This window comes from Aedes aegypti, chromosome 2 (assembly GCF_002204515.2).
Source record: "Aedes aegypti strain LVP_AGWG chromosome 2, AaegL5.0 Primary Assembly, whole genome shotgun sequence".
NCBI classification, from domain to species: domain Eukaryota; kingdom Metazoa; phylum Arthropoda; class Insecta; order Diptera; family Culicidae; genus Aedes; species Aedes aegypti.
In genome coordinates this window covers 433,791,835-433,812,424 of record NC_035108.1, presented here as the reverse complement: position 1 = coordinate 433,812,424, position 20,590 = coordinate 433,791,835, and the positions used below count along the sequence as shown (strand labels likewise).

Below are 20,590 nucleotides of genomic sequence, written 5' to 3'. Positions count from 1 at the left end.
GGAACACTTCACTGCAACTATTGGTACAAGTATGAAAAGTTTCAGCAATTTTAGTGATATTTCATCAGTTTTAAAGCAATTTGAACGCTTTTTTAACTATTCCGTGTATCAAAAAAGGTTAATACGTCGATTGGCAGTGTCGGTTTTGTGGCTAATGTAATAAAATTAGTGAAAATTAGACTACCGCAACTATAGGAGCACCCACAACTAATGGATCACTTACCCTATGTCATTGAAATATTCGAGATCATATTTCGTTTATTGTGTGGCAGTTACGAAGATACTATTATGCACTGGAATCGGGAAAATTGCCATTACAATAATATCCTCGATATGTGGGATTCGGATCCACGACCCTCAGATTGGTCTTACTGAATAGTTGGGCGTTTACCGCTACGGATATCTGGATTTAATTACTTGAATAGCTGAAATTCGTTTTAAAAGGTTTGTAAGAAGATTTTCTCAATTTCCTGTCAAAAATAATTAATTGATTGGTTGATTGATTTCACCAGACATAACATTCAAACGTTTTTACTGCATTAAAACTTTTATCAAAATCATTCATTCACATAATTATTTACATTAAATTGACTAGAATTAACTCTTCCCACACCCAACTCATTCGCTCTAGCAATTGAACCAATCTCTCCGCACATCTCCATCGCGCAATATCACCCTGTCCTTGTCATTCAGTTCGTAATATCTCATTGCGCTGAACACGAACCGTCTTCCCGCGGTGGTCATTAGTCCCGCATCCACTTCGGTAGGCAACCCGGCAAAATCGCTCGTCGTTCGCTTAGGATAGTACCACTCGACCGGTTTGGATTTGCTGACGTCATAGAACCAGTACTGAGGACCCTTGAAAGCCAAAAACCCACCCGACTTGACGGTGAGCAAGCCGTCCAATCCATCGGTGGGGATTCCCGGGAAACTTTTCGCAATTGGCCGAGGGTAGCCTTTTTCCAGGCGGAGTTTATCGTACTTCCAGTATTGATCGTCTTTGTAGAAGTAGGTTTTCTGGTCCCGATAGGTGATGGCCGCTTGAACTTTCCGGGGAAGACCGGGCCACTTGGCAGCGAGTTTCCTCGGCGGAGGATTAGTTTCATTGAGATTGTAGTAATATTGCCCTGCCAGGACGCAGATGTTGCCCCGGTGGTCCAGAACGATCGTGTCGAAGGACGATAGTGCGCAAAGGTTGGTTTTCGTGCGGGGTTTGGTGGTTGGTGGCGCAGGTCGAGGTCGGGTTGTGGTAAGTGGCAGTTGTGTTGTGGAAGGAGGGCCCGAACGTACTCCGTAAATCGCTTGAATTGCCTGCAAATAAAATTTTGTTATAATAAGAATCGTAGTGGAGAATTATATATATTTTTGTTAACACTCATCAATTTTAATTTGGCATATTTTGCTATTCTGATTTTTGACGAACAAATATAATTTTGGACACACATTCATATGGTCGGCATTAAGTCAGGACCCAGTACAAAACATGGGAAAATTGGATTATTCTCTCATTAGATACGAAATTACCTTACCTCTGTTTCACTTTGACCATATTTGAGGAATGCTGTAAACTGCGAGAGACGTGTAACTAATTTACTTTGGAATATCAATAAAAATGGATAAAAGTGTGCAGTCAGAGTGGACCAAGTGCTTATTACCATATCAGCGAAAATGATCAGCGTGCTGAGGAATGCGAGGAAATGAAAAACATTTCAAGAGATTTGTCAAATTTCTCGACATCGAATAATTTATACTTCTATTTATCCATCAATAGAAGTTTATAAATATTACTTAATTCGATACCTTTGATTTTGATTTTTGACCATTTACCATATTTGGATGGGTGGTCAGAAATTGCAACAATTTCTGTGCAGACAGAGCGGACCAAGTGTTGAAAAGCACTCAACTGATTGATTATTGCATTTTTAGAGTAAATTTCAGAGCCCGAGTTTATAGTAGTTTTATGGTGTATGTATGGAATGTGATAGAACCCGCTAATTGGACCAGTATATTTTGGTCGGTATTCAAGATTTTTACTTGGTCCACTCTGACTGAACACATGTTTGAATGTTTCTGGTCTTCAATGTAATGACCCTGCAATACCCTAATTTTCAAGCTATCGTAATGCCACTGATTTTGGGATTGACGATATGGATTATTGAATAATTTACGATACTGGTGTCGAAGGGTTTTGATAATCTGATTATCTTAGAGATATGCACCCAGTTTGACCATTGAAGCATTAAATGATTAATATTTTCCTAGAAATTGTTCAGTCAGAGTGAACCAACTCACGGAACGGTGATCTTTAGTTCAGTCAGAGTGGGCCAAGTACCGTAATCCGGGGTAACATTGATCGGGATGACTCAACTTGGTAAACGTTCAAATAAAGATTTATTGATGAAACATTTTCGAACCATGAATGGTGCCTCTCTTTCGTATATTCATAAGCTAATGATAACTAAGGTTTTTGCCAAAATTGCGTTTAGTTCATGCGCAAATTTGTCAACTTTTTGAAACAATGATTTCTATCATTTTCACTGACACTACCGAAAATTCATGTCTCACATGAGTTCTGCAGACGATGTGATCAAGGAAAATGCGGTTCTTACTAAAAATGGCATCGCCGAAAACGATTCCGTTGTCAAATCTTTCATAAGTTTATTCAATTAGGCAACAATAACTAATTACTATTACGAATGTAGAATTTCCTGAGGAAATTGCCTACTTTTAGGCGTATTCCGCGGTTCGAGGTGTTTTTAATTTTGAAATAACTCAAAAAGTAAATGACTTGTAAGAGTTTGGTCTTCATATTCGGCTTCAGGGGCCCTGATTTTAGTAAGTAACGACATTTCCAATATTAGCGAACGTTGTTTACTTGGGTGATCAATGTTACCCCATATCAGCTGAATCAAAAAATCACTTAAAACATTTATTTAAACATGTTTAAATCTTTCGAAAAACAATATAAAGTACATAGTTAGAAGCGGTGGGTGCCAGTACTAGTTTTAAAAATATGGAACTTGTAACATTTGTATTGTGAAATGAAAAATTCAAGAAAAACTAAAAAAAATGATCAATGTTACCCCGGATTACGGTACACATAGTCCATTAAAAAATCGTTCTATCAGAGGTTTGGAATATGATTTTTCATGATTATCACTTCCCAATTCATTGTTTGAAAGTAACACAAAGATGTGTAGAAATATTGAAACAAAATTTAAACGAGTTTAAAAATTACAGAGCTTTAGACTTTAAACCCATTTTTCTCAAAATATGAAAAATGTCACTTGGGCCACTCTGACTTAACGCCGACTCACCCCTTCCAGAGGGTGACGTTGGACTAAACAAACTAGAATTAATTCGTAACAAGAACGAATTAGAAGAATCGTCTTCCACTCAAGTTTCCTACAGCTTGTCACCTGCTACAAGATAGCATGCGACAGACATGTAGACGTTTGCCTTGGAATGGGTATTATCCCACCAGATTAAAAAGTATATTGGGGCTCTCAAATTTGAATGTATATCATTACACTCAACAACAGAACCACAGAACCCATCTTCAGGGTCGGTTGTCGAGCATTAGCAACCGATCGTGTGCTGCACGAGTGCACGAGCACACCAATGCATTGCCCAAGTGGTGGGATCACATACAAATGACCATTAGGCCGGTCTCACAAATCTGATCAATTCAGATTCAACTCACCAGTACCAGTTCCGATGATCGGGTGTACTAAAGTACTCATTGGGTACCTGAATACCACTCACTTTCCGAATAAGCCTACGATCGTGAAGTGGTGAATATAGATCGGAATGAGAGCTAAGCTGTTACCCAAATGCCCACAAGAACTCCAATCAGTTCTGACTAATCCGTTCTGCTCACAAGAACAAGTGCATGGCTAAAAGCAAGTGCGTTCAAAAAGTTTGATCCTATTTGGGTTGTTTAATTTGTTAATCAGAACTTAGCATGTGGAGCATGGAGTAGGCGTGAAGTGCTTAAAGTGAGATCGGTGAGGAGAAGAATTATTGGTGCCATTTATCTGTGCCTAAAACCAACCTTGATCCCATCCTAGGCCTATTAGTGAATACCAACGATTGTGTCTTCGCGGGAGGTGCAGTGTCGTCAACAGCCAATTCGCTGCATGTTCGCCCCGCTGTATTGCCAGACTGCGGCTAAGGTTTGCCATCCGGATGGCCGATGACGTCGCCGAGTGGATACACTTATATACAAACATATTTACAACACTAGCAGATAAGTACAAAATTTAGATTTAAGTTGATTTGGGGGGAAAATAAATGGGATTTTGCATGTAAAACTTCAGTATTCTTTTTATCTCTGGTGATTCCGTGGACTAGATTCGAAAAGTGACTTTTATGCTGAGCCGCGAACCTGTTCAAGCTGTCTTTCTGTAGACCAGCATTTCTGCATGTGTTCTCTAACTAGTATTTTTTCAAATTTTTGTCTCATGCCAGTGGGATGCAATCCCCGTGTGACAAGCTTTCCAATAACAGTTCATATGATAAATAAAATTGTGAGATTTTGAAATAGTATTCATCCACCTATAAGTTGGATTTTTTATAACACCTTTAAGTGACAATCTGAAAAGGCCTTATTTTTAAGCTTTTTTCAATGACTTATTAAAAATAAGTATTAGCTCCCAAGATCTTTTTATTTTTGTTGGTGATAGCTGTGGATAACAGTACCTCATTAGAATTTTATTTCAATGTATCGAATATTTGCTAAGATTATCCTGATCTCTAGCTCATTGTCACCCTCGACGACGATACCCTGAATGTAGAGGGATTATGTAAGTTAATTGGCAAATTATAAACTAATACAATGAGTTTTTGTGTAATGTAATTGATGTTTTGCGTACCGTGCAAAAAAAAAAGTTTTCAGTTCAAAATTTCAAAAACCGTACAAAAAAGTACCAGCATTTCTCGACGTTTCATGCAAAAGTAAGGTTTTGGCGGGAAAAAATGTATGGAAATTTATTTTGCACGGTCGTGTAAAACAAATCCGTGCAAAAACAGAATCGGGTGTATATTGTTTGAAGTTAAAAAATGTGTTGAACTTTAAGCCCATTTTTCTCAAAATATTCATAATGTCACTAGGTCCACTCTGAATTAACGCCGACCATATGATGGAGGCCTTTTGTTATATTCAACTCGCTATAATTTTACAGGTTTTGTCATACTGTGTTACTAAACAATTAGCACTGCGATTTTGATTGTTATCCAGTTAAAAGTACTTATTCTACAATAACTTGAAATTTATCGCCATGACCCATACATTTTAAAATTTTAAATTATTCTCATATTTAAGGTTGACAAGATGGTAGAACACTAATGGTGATTTTCTGTTGAAAGAACTACAACATTTTCAGGATCCAATCTATGAAGTATACCGTAACTACGCTAACGCTACGCTAAAGAACTACATACAACATTTTCAGGAAAAGCACCGTTTTGTCTCAAATTCCGAACAGACTCATATTTCGAACACTCGGTTTTTGTATGGCGGTTTGGTTGAAATGCTTCGCTGAGATATGTCATCAAATAACCAGGAAATGGCATCGATTGCAATTCAATTTCAACATCTCACAATCTATTTCATACCTCGGGAGTAGTGATGATTCTCTAGTTCGAGACCATTTAAATTAGCTCAGATAAATTGATTTGCAAAATTATTCATTTGAATACGATTTATTCGTGCTGTTCGGAATTTGAATCAAGGTGTTCGGAATATGAGACAGAATGAACAGAGTGTTCGGCATTTGAATCAAAATTTTGGTCCATACTTTTGCGTTAAAACGATACTAAACAAGTTTAAATAAACCTTTTTTATGGCACACCCAACAGCTAACAGTTGGGCTTTGTGAAGTTATTAAAATTTTCACAAATATCGACTAATTTATGCCCATCAGATGCATTTGAAGTCACTGTTGGCCTTAAGTGTTCGGAATATGAGTCAAAACGGTACAATGTTTTAAAGAATTTTTAGATTTATCGCAATGACTCTTTTTTTTTAATTCTAAATCGTTCTTATGTTTTCAAGAAAAGACATTGCTGAACATTGATAGTGACTGTTTGTTCAACTACAATGTTTTCACAAAATCATGTATAATACAGAAAAATCTACACGATTCGAACGAAACGTGTAAACTTCTGTGACATATAATGCACATAATTGGAACGATCCTGTGATATTACGTGACATTTAACACATTTTCACTTAATTCAAGACCTTGCTTTATGTTTACATCGCATTAATGAAGTTTACATAACGTGTAATCTTCATTATTTTTAACAGAGTACACAGTACCAAAAAATAATGTGATTTACGTCTTTTGGGATGCACATAAAAGAAGCGAGCCGAATGACGTAAATTGGTGTCCAATTTCAAATACGTTAGTGTCTGATTCGGGAAATGACGATCACAGTTCCATCGTTTTCGTGTCCTTTAACATGTAAAATTACATTTTTTGTTCAATACATCTTCAAGGACACGTTTTTGTGTCGTTCCATCACTTACATCATGTATCATTCAGTCATAACCAGAATTACGTCCAGAGTAATTTTCATTATTTTTAAGAGTGTAGGACTTCTGCTGTAATTTGGAAATCATTTTATTGGCTTTTCAATTCTACGCGCTGTGAACTATAGACTATCGATAGGCATACATTTTTCCTTATGAAAGGTGGAACAGTTATTGCAATGCAATACGAACGCTTTATGTATCATTTAAGCATCAAATCACATCAAGGCGTCGATAGCCGCCTGGTGTACGCAAGGTCCTTGGTTTGATTCCAGGTTGCCGCGAAAACATTTTATGTTTTCAAATTCTGGTTTCATAAGGCAAAGCTATGAATTACAACCCGATTTCCCCATTCAGTGACTGGGCTAAATAAGCGTATTGGTAAACCTGAACAATTTGCAAGTGGCTCCTTGTCGCTCAGTCGAAGAAGGGTTATCAAATGGTGAGATCATATCTTGCGACTTTTCTAAATGGAGTCAGTATGATGCTTCACATGATTTTTTTTTTAATTTCTTTATAAGTATCATTCCAAACATTACATTCATTTTTTTATATCTAGGTGTTCTGTGTTATTAGACAACACTATCATCCTAATTTGGTAAAACAAATCTAAGATTTTATTAACATTTTGTTAACAACATATAACATTTCATTTGCCGTACCAGTTCCGATTTTTTACAGGTGAGTTGATTTCACCTGCTTATAAGAGAAAAAAAAACGCTTTAAATATACTTAACCCACCGTCGGTCGCCCTAGTGTACTGAGTACACGCACTTTGCGAAAAGTCGAAAAACACGTTGAAAATCCCTTCTAATTGATCCGGGTGTTGGTCCTATTCCAAGATCTACTCTTCTTCTTGCTTGTAGAGAAGAAATTTTTCGAAAAAATCAACGAAAAGTATTCGAAAACATCGTGTTTTTAACCTAAGTTTTTAGGCGTGTACTCAGTACACCAGTGCGACCGCTCGTGTAACTTTTTTTTACCGGGCCCGTCACACGAGCGGTCGCATCGTGTACTGAGTACACGCGGAGCAATTTTGATTGTACATCCAAAGCTAGGCAAGATAGAATATGGATGTCTTCGACAAATTTCTTCAGTCCAACGGTACCAATTGGTCAGTGGACAGAAAACACTTTGGAAACATCCTCATCTTCCTGTGGCCATCGGATTGTGCCCCGGGGGAACCGATGTAGTGGACATTTCGCAATGCAACATCTCGTACACAAATATCTCAGGATCTAGATTTTTTAGCAAGATGGTGTCTTCGGCAAAGTTGTTCAGTAGGTCAAGGGCTAACATATGATAGGCTGCTTGTTTCGAAATTCTGCCACCAGATGGTGCTAGTGAGCATTTAATTTTTCAAACACCGATATCTCAATATCCTGATTAACTAGAAAGATGATGTCTTCGACAAAGTTGTTTAGTAGGTCAAGGACTAACTTATGATAAGCTACCTAACAAGAAAAACTGCCACAAGATGGCGCTAGTGAGCATGCAATATTTTAATCACGGATATCTCAGGATCCCAATTTTTTAGAAAGATGGTGTTTTCGGCAAAGTTGTTCAGTAGTTCAAGGGCTACCATGTGATGATCTTCTTGATTCGGAATTCTTTCAATAGATGGCGCTAGTGAGCATGATATTTTGCGAACACAGATATCTCAGGATCTAGGTTACCTATAAAGTTGACGTCTTCATCAAAAGTGTAGAATTGGTCAAGGTCTAGCATGTAATAAGCCACCCAACTTGAAATTCTACCAAAAGATGGCGTATTTTGATCGCGAATATCTCAAGTAAGTCAAGTACAAACTTGTGATGGGCCACACTTGTTTGGGAATTCTTCCACTAGATGGTGCCACTGAGTATACTAAATTTTCAACCCAAATATCTAGGATCGTGATTGCTTAATCAAGAAAATGACGTCTTCAACTAAGTTGTTTATTCTGTCCAAGACTGAAGCATGTTTAACATGTAATAAACCATTTGATTCGAAAACGGTGCTCTTCAGCATGAAAATCCCATCAGAATATACTTCAGAATTTCAAGGACAGTCAAATTTCCAGTCGATACTCAAAAGATCATCGACTCATGTAACAGATATTCTTTAGAAAGCTGATAAAATGGAGCATTATAGTAATTATTATTGTTTTGTTTTAAGTATGGTTTCATGAGTCGATATCGAACTATAGAACATCGACTAATACAGGTTTGACTATATTTAAAAATATGACGATCAAAATCATTGCAGCCTGCAGTTGGTCGCATATATACGAATCGGTCGTTAAAAAAAATGATCGATGGACACATATGAGAATGTGACGCTTTTTTGTCCGTGCTGAAATCAAAGAACTGTCAATGGTGTTTACAATTGAGCAATAGGCTTTTTCACGAGACATCTCAAATCAGCTAATTCGGAAGGTATGTGACAGTTCTTCTATGCAAATGCCGAACGTGTCGGTGGTTCTAAAAGGTAAACAATTATACAAAATAATGATGAAATATTATGAAGGCGTAATAGGTTTTCTAGAAAACATCTATTCTGTGAATTCAACTGAATTTTCCGATAAAATTGTCAATATCATACTGCAGTAAACGTAGAATTTTTCTGCTTTCAAACAGTATATTTCAAGCTCATTGATTGGTTTAAATAATGCGAATAATAGCCTTAAAACAGGTGCTAGACTTAGTACACGTGGTTTCTCATTACTACTTCCATTTGAAAAAAAAAAATAAATAAAAAGGCCTATCAAATATCTAATGAGCCTATGCATGCTATAAAACGTTTGACTTTTTCTGTGCGCGCTGTTTTCGAGTTGCCCGTGAGAGACAGCGAGACAGCTCCAATATACGGCGCACAGTAAAAGTTAAAAGAACAAAAGAACTTATGGCACGTACAGAGGCTCATGAGCGGCAGAAAGCTGTTACACAAAAACAAAGATGGATGTGTGTTAATGCAAAGTGATATGAGAAACTCGGTTTCTCATGGCGGCTCACGGGATGGCACGCACACTACAACATTGTTCGAATCACCTCGAATGTGATAGTCATTGCCTGTGTTGTTTACAAATCCATTCGAAGTGCTCTTTGTGCTAGTATTACCATATTATGATTATACTAGCACAAAGAGCACTTTGAATTTATTTGTAAACAACCAGTAAGTGAAATTATCGGTCACGGCGATAATCATAAGCCTATCTCTCAAGCTGATTTTCCGGAGGAAAAAGACGTGCCATAATATCAAACCCGACCAGTACTGCGAGAGTGTGCTCTCACAAGATGTGCAGCAACGAATTAAGATTATCACCAGCAACGAGAAGTTTGCGTCCTACTTTTCTACTAAATATAAAAATAATACTGTTCAACTTGAATCTAGAGTTTGAAGAAGAATGAACCCTATATTATTATTTATCTTTATTAGGGAGATTTTCAGCCCTTGGCTGGTTCATCTCCGTGAACCCTATATGTTTAATTTTATTTTGTGCTTATCTATTAATTTACTTGTAGCGAAATGTTTTAACATTTGACAAAACGTGTATTGATGAGCCCAAATGATCAGTATCATAAGATGTTCAGAAAATTAAATGCTCACTGGCGCAGGGTTACATAATTCAAAATATAATTGCCAATAACGTGTGAGCACTTTCCTTACCTAATAAATTTGATGAAGACGTCAAGTTTTAAAATAATCGAGAACTTGAGATTCTGTATTTGAAAAATATTAAACCAGGAGCTCTTTCTCTAGCCTGATGGAAGTACTTGAAATCTAGCAGCCCATTGCATTTTGAATTGAATGTGGAAGAATTTTGAGTAGGGTAGGTATACCATAGTGGTTCTCTATTTCGCCATACGTGATATATTGAATGCCTTCACATTTTGACAAATCTTTTGTGTTTTAGCAGTAAGATAAAGGATAAATCTTGATGTTAAAACATTCAGAAAGATTAAAAAGGTAAAAGTTTTCCATATTTTGCATATGGCCAAATAGGGAACCACTATGGCCATAACTGGTACACTTTCCCTAGGTATATTTTACACTTAACACGTTGGTCCATGACATACAGAACAACTTCATCAAATACACTATCTTTGTAATCTAATTTTATTTTCCTAACCAGGATCCTGAAATAATTCAATTCGAAAATTTAGTTTTGTGGAAGAATTCCGAATCATACTGCATATCATATGTTTAGTCCTTGATCTACTAAAAATCTTTGCTGAAAACACCATCTTGCTAAAATATCATTATCTTAAGATATTGGCGATCTAAATACAGCATGATCACTAGTGCCATATGGTGGTAGAATTTCAAGTTGGGTGGCATATTACATACTAGACCTTGACCTATTCAACACTTTTGTCGAAGACGTCAACTTTATAGGTAACCTGGATCCTGAGATATCTGTGTTCGCAAAATATCATGCTCACTAGCGCCATCTATTGAAAGAATTCCAAATCACATGGTAGCCCTTGAACTACTGAACAACTTTGCCGAAAACACCATCTTTCTAAAAAATTGGGATCCTGAGATATCCGTGATTAAAATATTGCATGCTCACTAGCGCCATCTTGTGGCAGTTTTTCTTGTTAGGTAGCTTATCATATGTTAGTCCTTGACCTACTAAACAACTTTGTCGAAGACATCATCTTTCTAGGTAATCAGGATATTAAGATATCGGTGTTTGAAAAATTAAATGCTCACTAGCACCATCTGGTGGCAGAATTTCGAAAAAAGCAGCCTATCACATGTTAGCCCTTGACCTACTGGAGGATGTTTCCAAAGTGTTTTCTGTCCACTGACCAATTGGTACCGTTGGACTGAAGAAATTTGTCGAAGACATCCATATTCTATCTTGCCTAGCTTTGGATGTACAATCAAAATTGCTCCGCGTGTACTCAGTACACGATGCGACCGCTGGTGTAACTTTTTTTTGAGCGACTGACGGAAGGTTAACCTAACTTACTTAACATATAACGCATAAATCGTGGCAATAGAAGATTGTAACGATTTTTGCCTGAAATTATTTATTATTTTATTTGATATTTTTTCCAATGTTTCAACATTGGATATTCTATGTAACTCATTGGTACTATACCAGGGAGGAAGCCTCAGAATCATTTTCAAAATTTTATTTTGAATTCTCTGCAGAGCTTTCTTCCTGGTATTACAACAGCTAGTCCATATTGGTACAGCATACAACATGGCTGGCCTGAAAATTTGTTTGAATATCAAAAGCTTGTTCTTAAGACTAAGTTTTGATTTTCTATTAATAAGGGGATAAAGACATTTTACATATTTATTACATTTGGCTTGAATGCCCTCAATGTGATTTTTGAAAGTTAAATTCTTATCTAACATGAGCCCTAGATACTTAACTTCATCTGACCAATTTATTGGAATCCCTCTCATCGTGACAACATGTCTACTTGAAGGTTTCAAATAAAGAGCTTTTGGTTTATGTGGGAATATTATTAGTTGAGTTTTGGAAGCATTAGGAGAAATCTTCCATTTTTGCAAGTATGAAGAAAAAATATCCAAACTTTTTTGCAATCGACTACAGATGACACGCAGGCTTCGTCCTTTGGCGGAGAGGCCTGTGTCTTCCGCAAACAAAGATTTTTGACATCCCTGAGGTAACTCAGGTAAGTCAGATGTGAAAATATTGTATAATATTGGTCCCAAAATGCTGCCTTGAGGAACACCAGCTCTTACAGGAAGTCTTTCAGATCTGGAGTTCTGATAATTAACCTGAAGTGTACGATTTGACAGATAACTTTGAATTATTCTAACAATTTATGTTGGAAAATTAAAGTTTTTCAATTTTACAATCAAACCTTCATGCCAAACACTGTCGAATGCTTTTTCTATGTCTAGAAGAGCAAGACCAGTAGAATAGCCTTCAGATTTGTTGGAACGGATCAAATTTGTTACACGTAAAAGTTGATGAGTGGTCGAATGTCCATGGCGGAATCCGAACTGTTCATTGGCAAAAATTGAATTTTCGTTGATGTGGGCCATCATTCTGTTCAAAATAACCATTTCAAAAAGTTTACTGATGGAGGAAAGCAAACTAATTGGTCGATAGCTAGAAGCTTCTGCAGGATTTTTGTCTGGTTTTAAAATTGGAACAACCTTAGCATTTTTCCATTTGTCAGGAAAATATGCTAATTGAAAACATTTGTTAAATATATCAACTTGAAATGATAAGCTACTTTCTGGAAGTTTCTTGATGAGGATGTAGAAAATTCCATCATCGCCAGGAGCTTTCATGTTTTTGAATTTTTTAATAATAGTTCTCACTTCTTCCAAATCAGTCTCCCAGGCATTTTCGAAAACGTTCTCTTGATTGAGAATATTTTCGAACTCCTGAGTAACTTCATTTTCAATTGGACTAGTAAGTCCTAAATTAAAATTGTGCGCACTTTCAAACTGCATAGCAAGTTTTTGAGCTTTTTCGCAATTAGTTAGTAATAAATTGTTTTCCTCTTTCAATGCCGGTATAGGCTTCTAAGGTTTTTTCAAGATTTTAGATAATTTCCAAAAGGGCTTAGAGCCAGGGTCCAATTGAGAAATTTTATTTTCAAAATTTTTGTTTCTTAATTGAGCAAAACGCTTTTTGATTTCTTTCTGCAAATCCTGCCATATAATTTTCATAGCAGGATCGCGAGTGCGTTGAAATTGCCTTCTCCTCACGTTTTTGAGACGGATCAAAAGTTTAAGATCATCGTCTATAATCACGGATTCAAATTTTACTTCACATTTTGGAATTGCAATGCTTCTGGCTTCAACAATGAAATTTGTTGAAGTTTATCAAGTTTAGTTTCTAAAGAAATTTTAACATCAAGATTAGAGTCAACATACGTTTTATATATATTCCAGTCGGCTCGTAAATAATTGAAAGTGGAGCTGATTTAGAATCGCTTCTTGGGATATTTGAAATGTAACAGGGACATGATCAGAATCAAAATCAGCATGAGTAACTAATTGGCTACAAAGATGACTAGAGTCGGTTAAGACCAAGTCAATCGTAGATGGATTTCTAGAAGAGGAAAAACATGTAGGGCTATCAGGGTATTGAATTGAGAAATATCCTGAAGAGCACTCATCAAATAAAATTCTGCCGTTGGAATTACTTTGAGAATTATTCCATGACCGATGTTTGGCATTAAAGTCACCAATGACAAAAAATTTTGACTTATTGCGAGTCAATTTACGCAAGTCAGTTTGGAGCAGATTAACTTGCTGTCCAGAGCATTGAAAAGGCAAATAGGCAGCTATGAAAGTATATTTACCAAACTGTGTTTCAACAGAAACACCTAAAGTTTCAAAAACTTTAGTTTCAAATGATGAAAACAGTTGATGTTTTATACGCCTATGAATGATGATTGCAACTCCCCCACATGCCCCATCAAGTTGATCATTACGATAAACGAAAAAGTTAGGATCTCTTTTGAGTTTAGATCCAGGTTTTAAATACGTTTCGGTAATAACTGCTATATATGCACGTTATTGACCGTAAGAAAATTAAACAGCTCGTCCTCTTTACCATTCAGAGAACGAGCATTCCAATTTAAAATATTTAAATTATTATTTGGATCCATTAGAAAAACGTAATCCAATAACGATTTGATTTGTAAATTTTACACCTACTTGGACTGCTTCAGTCATAGTGGTGGCTTTGAACATTGCATCAATCATTAGATTCAATTGTTCAGTTAGAAAATTAAAATCAGAGGCAGACATGTCATGTGATTTCCCATTAGAATTTCCGGTAGACAAAGAAGCGGAATTACCTGTGGCGGTAGGGTTTTTTCCATTTGATTTGAAACAAGTAGAACGGGTACCCATGGATCGAACAGGGGAGGAGTTCAAATTTCCTGCTACGATATCGGCAAAGGATTTACCGTGGGTAGATACATTCGAAATTGAAAGATTCGAACGGCTACCCGACGGATTAAAATTAGTTTGTGAATGAGCATGATTATGATCTTCCTGATGGGTATGATTCATGATCAAGCGATCGTTAACTGAAAAATGAGCATTGTTCGATACTCTATCAGGCAAATTGCGGAAACGACCGTTATCGTAACGGATATTATCTTTCATCTGCCTGGCACGAGCCTCAATGACCCTTTTGCGTGAAGGGCATTCCCAAAAGTTAGCTTTATGAGGGCCCTTGCAATTGGCGCATTCAAACTTTCTGGTATCTTCTTTCACAGGACAGACGTCCTTAGCGTGAGAAGAACCTCCGCAAATCATGCATTTAGCATCCATGCGACAATTTTTTGTACCATGACCCCACTTTTGGCACCGACGGCACTGAGTGGGGTTCTGGTAATTTCCTCCAGGTTTCTGGAAATGTTCCCATGTCACACGGACATCGAACATAAGTTTTTCTTTTTCTAAAGCTTTAATATTATTTAGTTCTTTTTTGTTAAAGTGAACTCAATAATATTTTTGAGAAAGCCCTTTCCGAACAATGCCAGATTGGGCTCTCTTTTTCATAATGATTACTTGGACTGGGGAAAATCCAAGTAAATCATTTATTCCATTTTTGATCTCTTCAGGTGACTTATAGTCACTTGAGAGACCTTTCAAAACAACTTTGAACAAACGTTCAGTTTTGTCGTCATAAGTAAAAAAGTTGTGCTTCTTCTCATCAAGATGTCTGAGAAGAAGTTCACGATCTTTAAGAGTTTCCGGCAAAACGCGATAGTCTCATTTCTTTGCGATTTGGAAGGAAACCTTGATTCCCCTAATGGAGTTCAAGATCTCCTGCCTAAATCCCGCAAATTCGGAACAACTGACCACGATAGGCGGCACTCTTTGCTTCCTCACTTGAATCAAAGAGCCTGGGCTAGAGGCTGCTTCGATTTGGTGTTCGGAAAATTTGTCTAGAGCATCGAACTGATTGCTCATTTCGATACAATTATTCATTTCACCCTTGGAAGAAAGTTCGCATTCCGAGGAAGCGTCCTTTCTTCCATTCTTGCCACGTGTAGTGACAGTTTTAAAACCCACTTTTTTGGAAGGAAGTAGTGAATTCAGAGATTCACCCTTCCTTTTGTTAGTTGTTGATACCATGTTTAGTTAATAAACGAAAGAAGACGTGACCTTCGAGAGGTTTTTTCCCAAGACGGTGTCCAAGAAGGATTACCACCGCTAGCTTTCGCCAACGGGTCCAACGAAAAATCGAAGGCACGGGTCCAAACAAGGATCGTAAAGGGATCAATAGTAGAAAAAATAGTACTGAAAAGTACTGTTTTAGTAGCACTGAAAAGTACTGTTTTTAATTTTAGCAATGAAAAGTACTGTTTATGTAGCACTGAAAAGTACTGATTTATTGCTTTAGGTAGTTTTTAAGAAAACTTCCAAGAGCAGAGAGAATTCGTGTACGCACAGCACGAAGGTACGATGCGCACTGATGCTTCACATGTTATTAGTGACAGCGAAAGGGGATACGTTTATAAATTTGTTCAATAAGTAGTCAGTAGTCAATTATTGTCAAAATAAATCTTGTTCAATGTTTTGCAAAAAATTTAAATGCAACAAGCACACTATTTGGTTTACTTTTTCAAAATAACGCAAGATTCTTGAATTGTTCGATATTGTATCGACTTTTCTTTTAGATACTAATAGATACTTGTTAGATTGATATTGCATGATTCGCATCATGCAAACTCTTTAAAAGGTGTCGTCATATTGAGTCTTCAGTCAAGTTTTGCACATATGAAAGGATTACTTGTTATTTTGTTTTATTTTATTTTATTCATTATGTTTAAAGTAACCAGTGAAAATGATGCGATAATCTCTGGGATTTTTGTGATTGAGCATTTTGTTTACCTAGACGAATCATTTAATTTTTCAAACTCCCATTGATTTCCCGTGGGCGTGCAGAAGGCTCCAACGGCTTTGTCAAACATAGGAACAAAACCCAAATTGACCTGTATTCGAATGCAGCCGGTATTGCTTATTACAAGGAATGGAAATTCCATTACTTATTACACACTGAGGGTGATGCAAATAATCATAAATTGCATCCGTTGATTCCTTGTGTAAATATAGTTACTCTTGTAATAACGGAGCAACTATACATACGGAGAGCAGATGCTTGAATATCACATGTTTCGAATGCTTAATGCAAAGCTGATAGTTACTTAGCTGGTTTACAAATTAGTAACGATGCACCGTTGGGTAATATTTTGAAGCATGTGAATATCCGTTCCAAAATAGCTCAAAACCATCAAATCACGATAGCTCTCAATTCCCTCGTAAGAATATTTTAAAATTCACGGAGAACATGCTTGCATGCCATATCTTTCGAATGGTAGGTGCCAATTCCTTGGACATTTTTGTTTGTGTTAATAAAGGTTTCTGGCGCACCGTGACTGATTAAGACACAGTAATTTCCACGTTACAGATTTTCAGACTTAGTTTTATACAATCAATCGTGAAATATGGATCTGTCCTAGGGGCCTTCCTTAGCCGTAGCAGTAAACGCGCAGCTATTCAGCTAGACCAAGCTGAGGGTCGTGGGTTTGAATCCTACCGGTCGAGGATCTTTTCGGGTAGGAAATTTTCTCGACTTCCCAGGGCATAGAGTATCTTCGTACCTGCCACACGATATACGCATGAAAAAATGGTCATTGGCTCTCAGTTAATAACTGTGGAAATGCTCATAAGAACACTAAGCTGAAAATCAGGCTTTGTCCCAGTCGGGAACGTAATGCCAGAAAGAAGAAGAAGAGTGGATCTGTCCTCCAGCAAATCATCAGAAATATAGAATAATATTCATATCTATGCCAAACTTTGCCATTTTATACCTAAAAGGACTCCAATGTAATAAATCATAAAAAAAATGACGTAACGTACCAAAAACGTTCATATACTCCAATGTAATAAATCATATCGGTAAAGCAAAGCTGCAAAAAGTTCGAGTGGAGCAAAAATGTCTGTTAAAATGACTAGCTCAATTCAAGACGATGTTCATAATTTCATGGTTGCTCGAGTGTTATTCAAGTAAGAGACTTTTACTCCAAATGTTATAGAAATCGATTGAGATTTGAAATAATCACATACAGGTTTTAGACGAATAAATTGTTATTGTTGGTAGAACATCCTAACTAAAATATTATTCATTTTTTATGTAAACCGTAGATAAGCATATTGTAAAGATGCTTTGAGGTGTATTAGTTGTCGCATAAATGTTTGGAGAAAATTGTTAGCCGAACCGCATAAATGCATGGAAAAAAGTTCGAATCATATATTATCTCACAGAAAAAGTTGAAAATTTCCTAAAACGTTCTAATTATTTTTAAATTGAGCGAAATATGATTGATCATGCAAAACAAATATCAGCATTTTAAGTTTTACTTTAGTTTTGCGATCAATAATCATTTTTCGGTACATTACAAATAACTTGAACAAATTTTGGATCAATATTAGTGTGTATTTCTATGCAAGTATCACTTTATGGGTGATAACTAGAAGGTATTTCTATCGTATCAAAGGTAAAAGGTATCAAAGTTTAATGTTTCAGTCCATGAACTATAGCCTCAAATTCCTGCCATACCGGTGAGGCGAAAATTCGTTTAGGGCAATCAATTTTAAAACTGTTATAACTATAAACGTGTGATTATCCCCACCGCTGTTGCAAATAACCCCGCTTGACGGAAGCTACATACCTCTATATCCTCAGGTTGCGGTTCCACTAGTAAATTACTGCTAAGTTGTGCCCCGTACATTATAGATGATCGCGATGCGGAATGCAGCAGCCCTAGCGAGTGGCCAATTTCGTGCACTGCCGTGTTGAGGAATTCCTCCCGCGACGTTTCACCGTTAAAGAAATGCAAGGTATTGAAGTGGATATCCCCAAGCTCGGGGAAAAAGGCATGAGCAAGCGTATTTTCGTGATTGTATTGACACGGTACGCCTCTGCGATAGTGATTCATCCCCTCGAAAGCCACCTGTATGTCCACTTCAGCCGAGCTGGCTCTTTCCACAAAGTCCAAATTGGTCACTCGGCTCCACGCATCGAACGCAGTCCTGATGGTTGATCTGACGGTGCCTTCGGGCATTCCTCTGGGATAGTTGACGATAGCGTAGGTGAGCAAGGATTTGCTCCATTTCTGAACGACCGTTAGATCCCGCGTTGTGTTGGTTCCGTCCAAATCCTTCGGAAAGTAAGGATCATCATCGTAAGGACGCTCCCGGCCAATTGTGGCTCCATGGGTCCAAACGATGAACGCAAACGCGACGCAAACTACGACGGGACGACCGATGGAGTTGGACATCTTTGCGACTGGACACTAATTCGACTGAGGTTTGACTGAGCGGAACGCTTGCCGGGGACGTTTCTTTAAGACTGCTAATGATATTCGACGTGTGAACCACACGCAGACCGCCGTTCGATTACTCATCGGCGAAATTGCGCGATCACAGGTATAATCGTCGGATTCCGAAAAGGTGCGAATAGTCAACATGATGGGCGGTTTCATTCACTGGCAAGGGATAGTAATTAGTCATAGTTTAATGATCTCTTCGAGTATAGGGTTGATCTTCATCGTGGAGTCTATGGGACAGCGTTGATGATTTAAAAAAAAGTTAGTGTCACCCTAAGATATCGGTAATGCTCTGTACAACAGTTGCTAATGGCGTAATGATTCGACAAGGTAGACTAGGAGGCGCGTCTTGACGAAAATATGAATGGAACCATTGTGCAAGTATATTACTATGATGAAATGCCTTTTTTGACGTGGTTTAATGGGAAATTCCTTCGGGACCTTTTTGAGCAGCGTATACACATTGATTAATGTTTTGACGACTCTCGGGGGTTCTTCCAGAAAACCCACAGTTATGCTTTCGGAAATTTTTCTGAAATGATTTAAGTAATCATTCTGATGTAATGCAAGAAATCTCTTATTCGGATTAAAACTGATATTTCACAATCCCTTCAAAGTTTGTATGGGAATTAATATGGGGAAGGCAAGCAATTCATTCAATCACTCATAGTTTATGCCCACGTGCTTCTGAGGTTTAGAAGAACGCTTATGCTGTTAGATACATTCATCAGCTACAATTTTTTATTAGTAATAAGTTAAGTTGAGCAAGAACGATTTTTTGAACCACCCTTATATCCAGAACACCTAAAAATATCAGAGAATTTTTACGTTTGTCATTAAGCAAAGGGGTCTACGAAAGTGTGACAGTACATGTATAGTTATTGGAAAAAGCGTGACAAAAGGGGAGAGTGGGTCAAGAAATCCTTAAAAAAGATGAACGTCATATTTGAATCTTTCCTTGTATTTCTACGGTTTTTCTTTTCATGCAAAGCATGTATTCATTGTTTTCTGCTAGAAATACAAAAACATTTTTCAATGTAAACAATAACAATGAGGTTTGACAGAGTTCCTATGGGTCTTATGCAGCCCACAGACGCTCAGACGGTTTGACCAATATTGACTCCGCCCTTCAAGTTAGTCAAACCGATTTTTGTTGATGCAACCGTTTGACCAACTGTCAAAGCTCATTGCAGCAACACGGTATTTCTTCGCATGTTTTTAATGATCTCGGCAAGTCTAATGTATTGTTGATTTTTTTTTCGAATTCTGTGGCTGTGGGGGATATATTTCTACGATATGTTTTGACAATAATTGTAGTAAGGCAGAGCTGAACTTTCAAAATTTAAGTACCGGAAGAAATGGATATTGGTGAGGAAATCCAGTTATAATTCGCACGAAGTATTCCGGCAAAACTCTGAAATTTTGAGGGGTCTCTGTCGGAGAATATTTTGAGCAGTCATCGATATGGCTATGGGATTTTTTTTCCAAATATTCTATTCATAATCTGCAAGTGGCTTCCTCTTGTTTCTACTTTGAAGTTTTTCCAGAAATTTATGAGCCATGCTAAGGATTCCATCAAAAATTCTTCCTGAGATTCTGGTAGGAATTTTATCAATAATTGCAGAGATTGCTATAACAACTTCTTCAAAGATTCTTTCCTCTAGCAGTTAGTTCTAAGAATTCCATCGCGCGTTACCCAGGAATCACATCACGATAT

The 20,590-nt window shown here is 37.2% G+C and overlaps 1 protein-coding gene across 1 annotated transcript; it reads right to left on the bottom strand.

Moving 5' to 3' along the window:
- Window positions 1–495: 495 nt before the first annotated feature.
- On the bottom strand, window positions 496–18,879 carry LOC5575550 (matrix metalloproteinase-19). Its single transcript, XM_001662006.2, has 2 exons — window positions 18,217–18,879; window positions 496–1,311 (listed from the first exon to the last, which is right to left on the bottom strand). Exons 1-2 carry the CDS (start codon window positions 18,823–18,825, stop codon window positions 628–630), a joined length of 1,293 nt encoding a protein of 430 aa, XP_001662056.2. The 5' UTR covers window positions 18,826–18,879; the 3' UTR covers window positions 496–627.
- Window positions 18,880–20,590: the final 1,711 nt, after the last annotated feature.

Excerpts from the sequence above, each read along its gene's own strand:
- LOC5575550 (XM_001662006.2), bottom strand. The coding sequence starts at position 18,825 with ATGTCCAACTCCATCGGTCGTCCCGTCGTAGTTTGCGTCGCGTTTGCG. Across the intron at positions 1,312-18,216 it reads CGCAACCTGAGGATATAGAG|GCAATTCAAGCGATTTACGG; the intron begins GTATGTAGCTTC and ends TTTTATTTGCAG.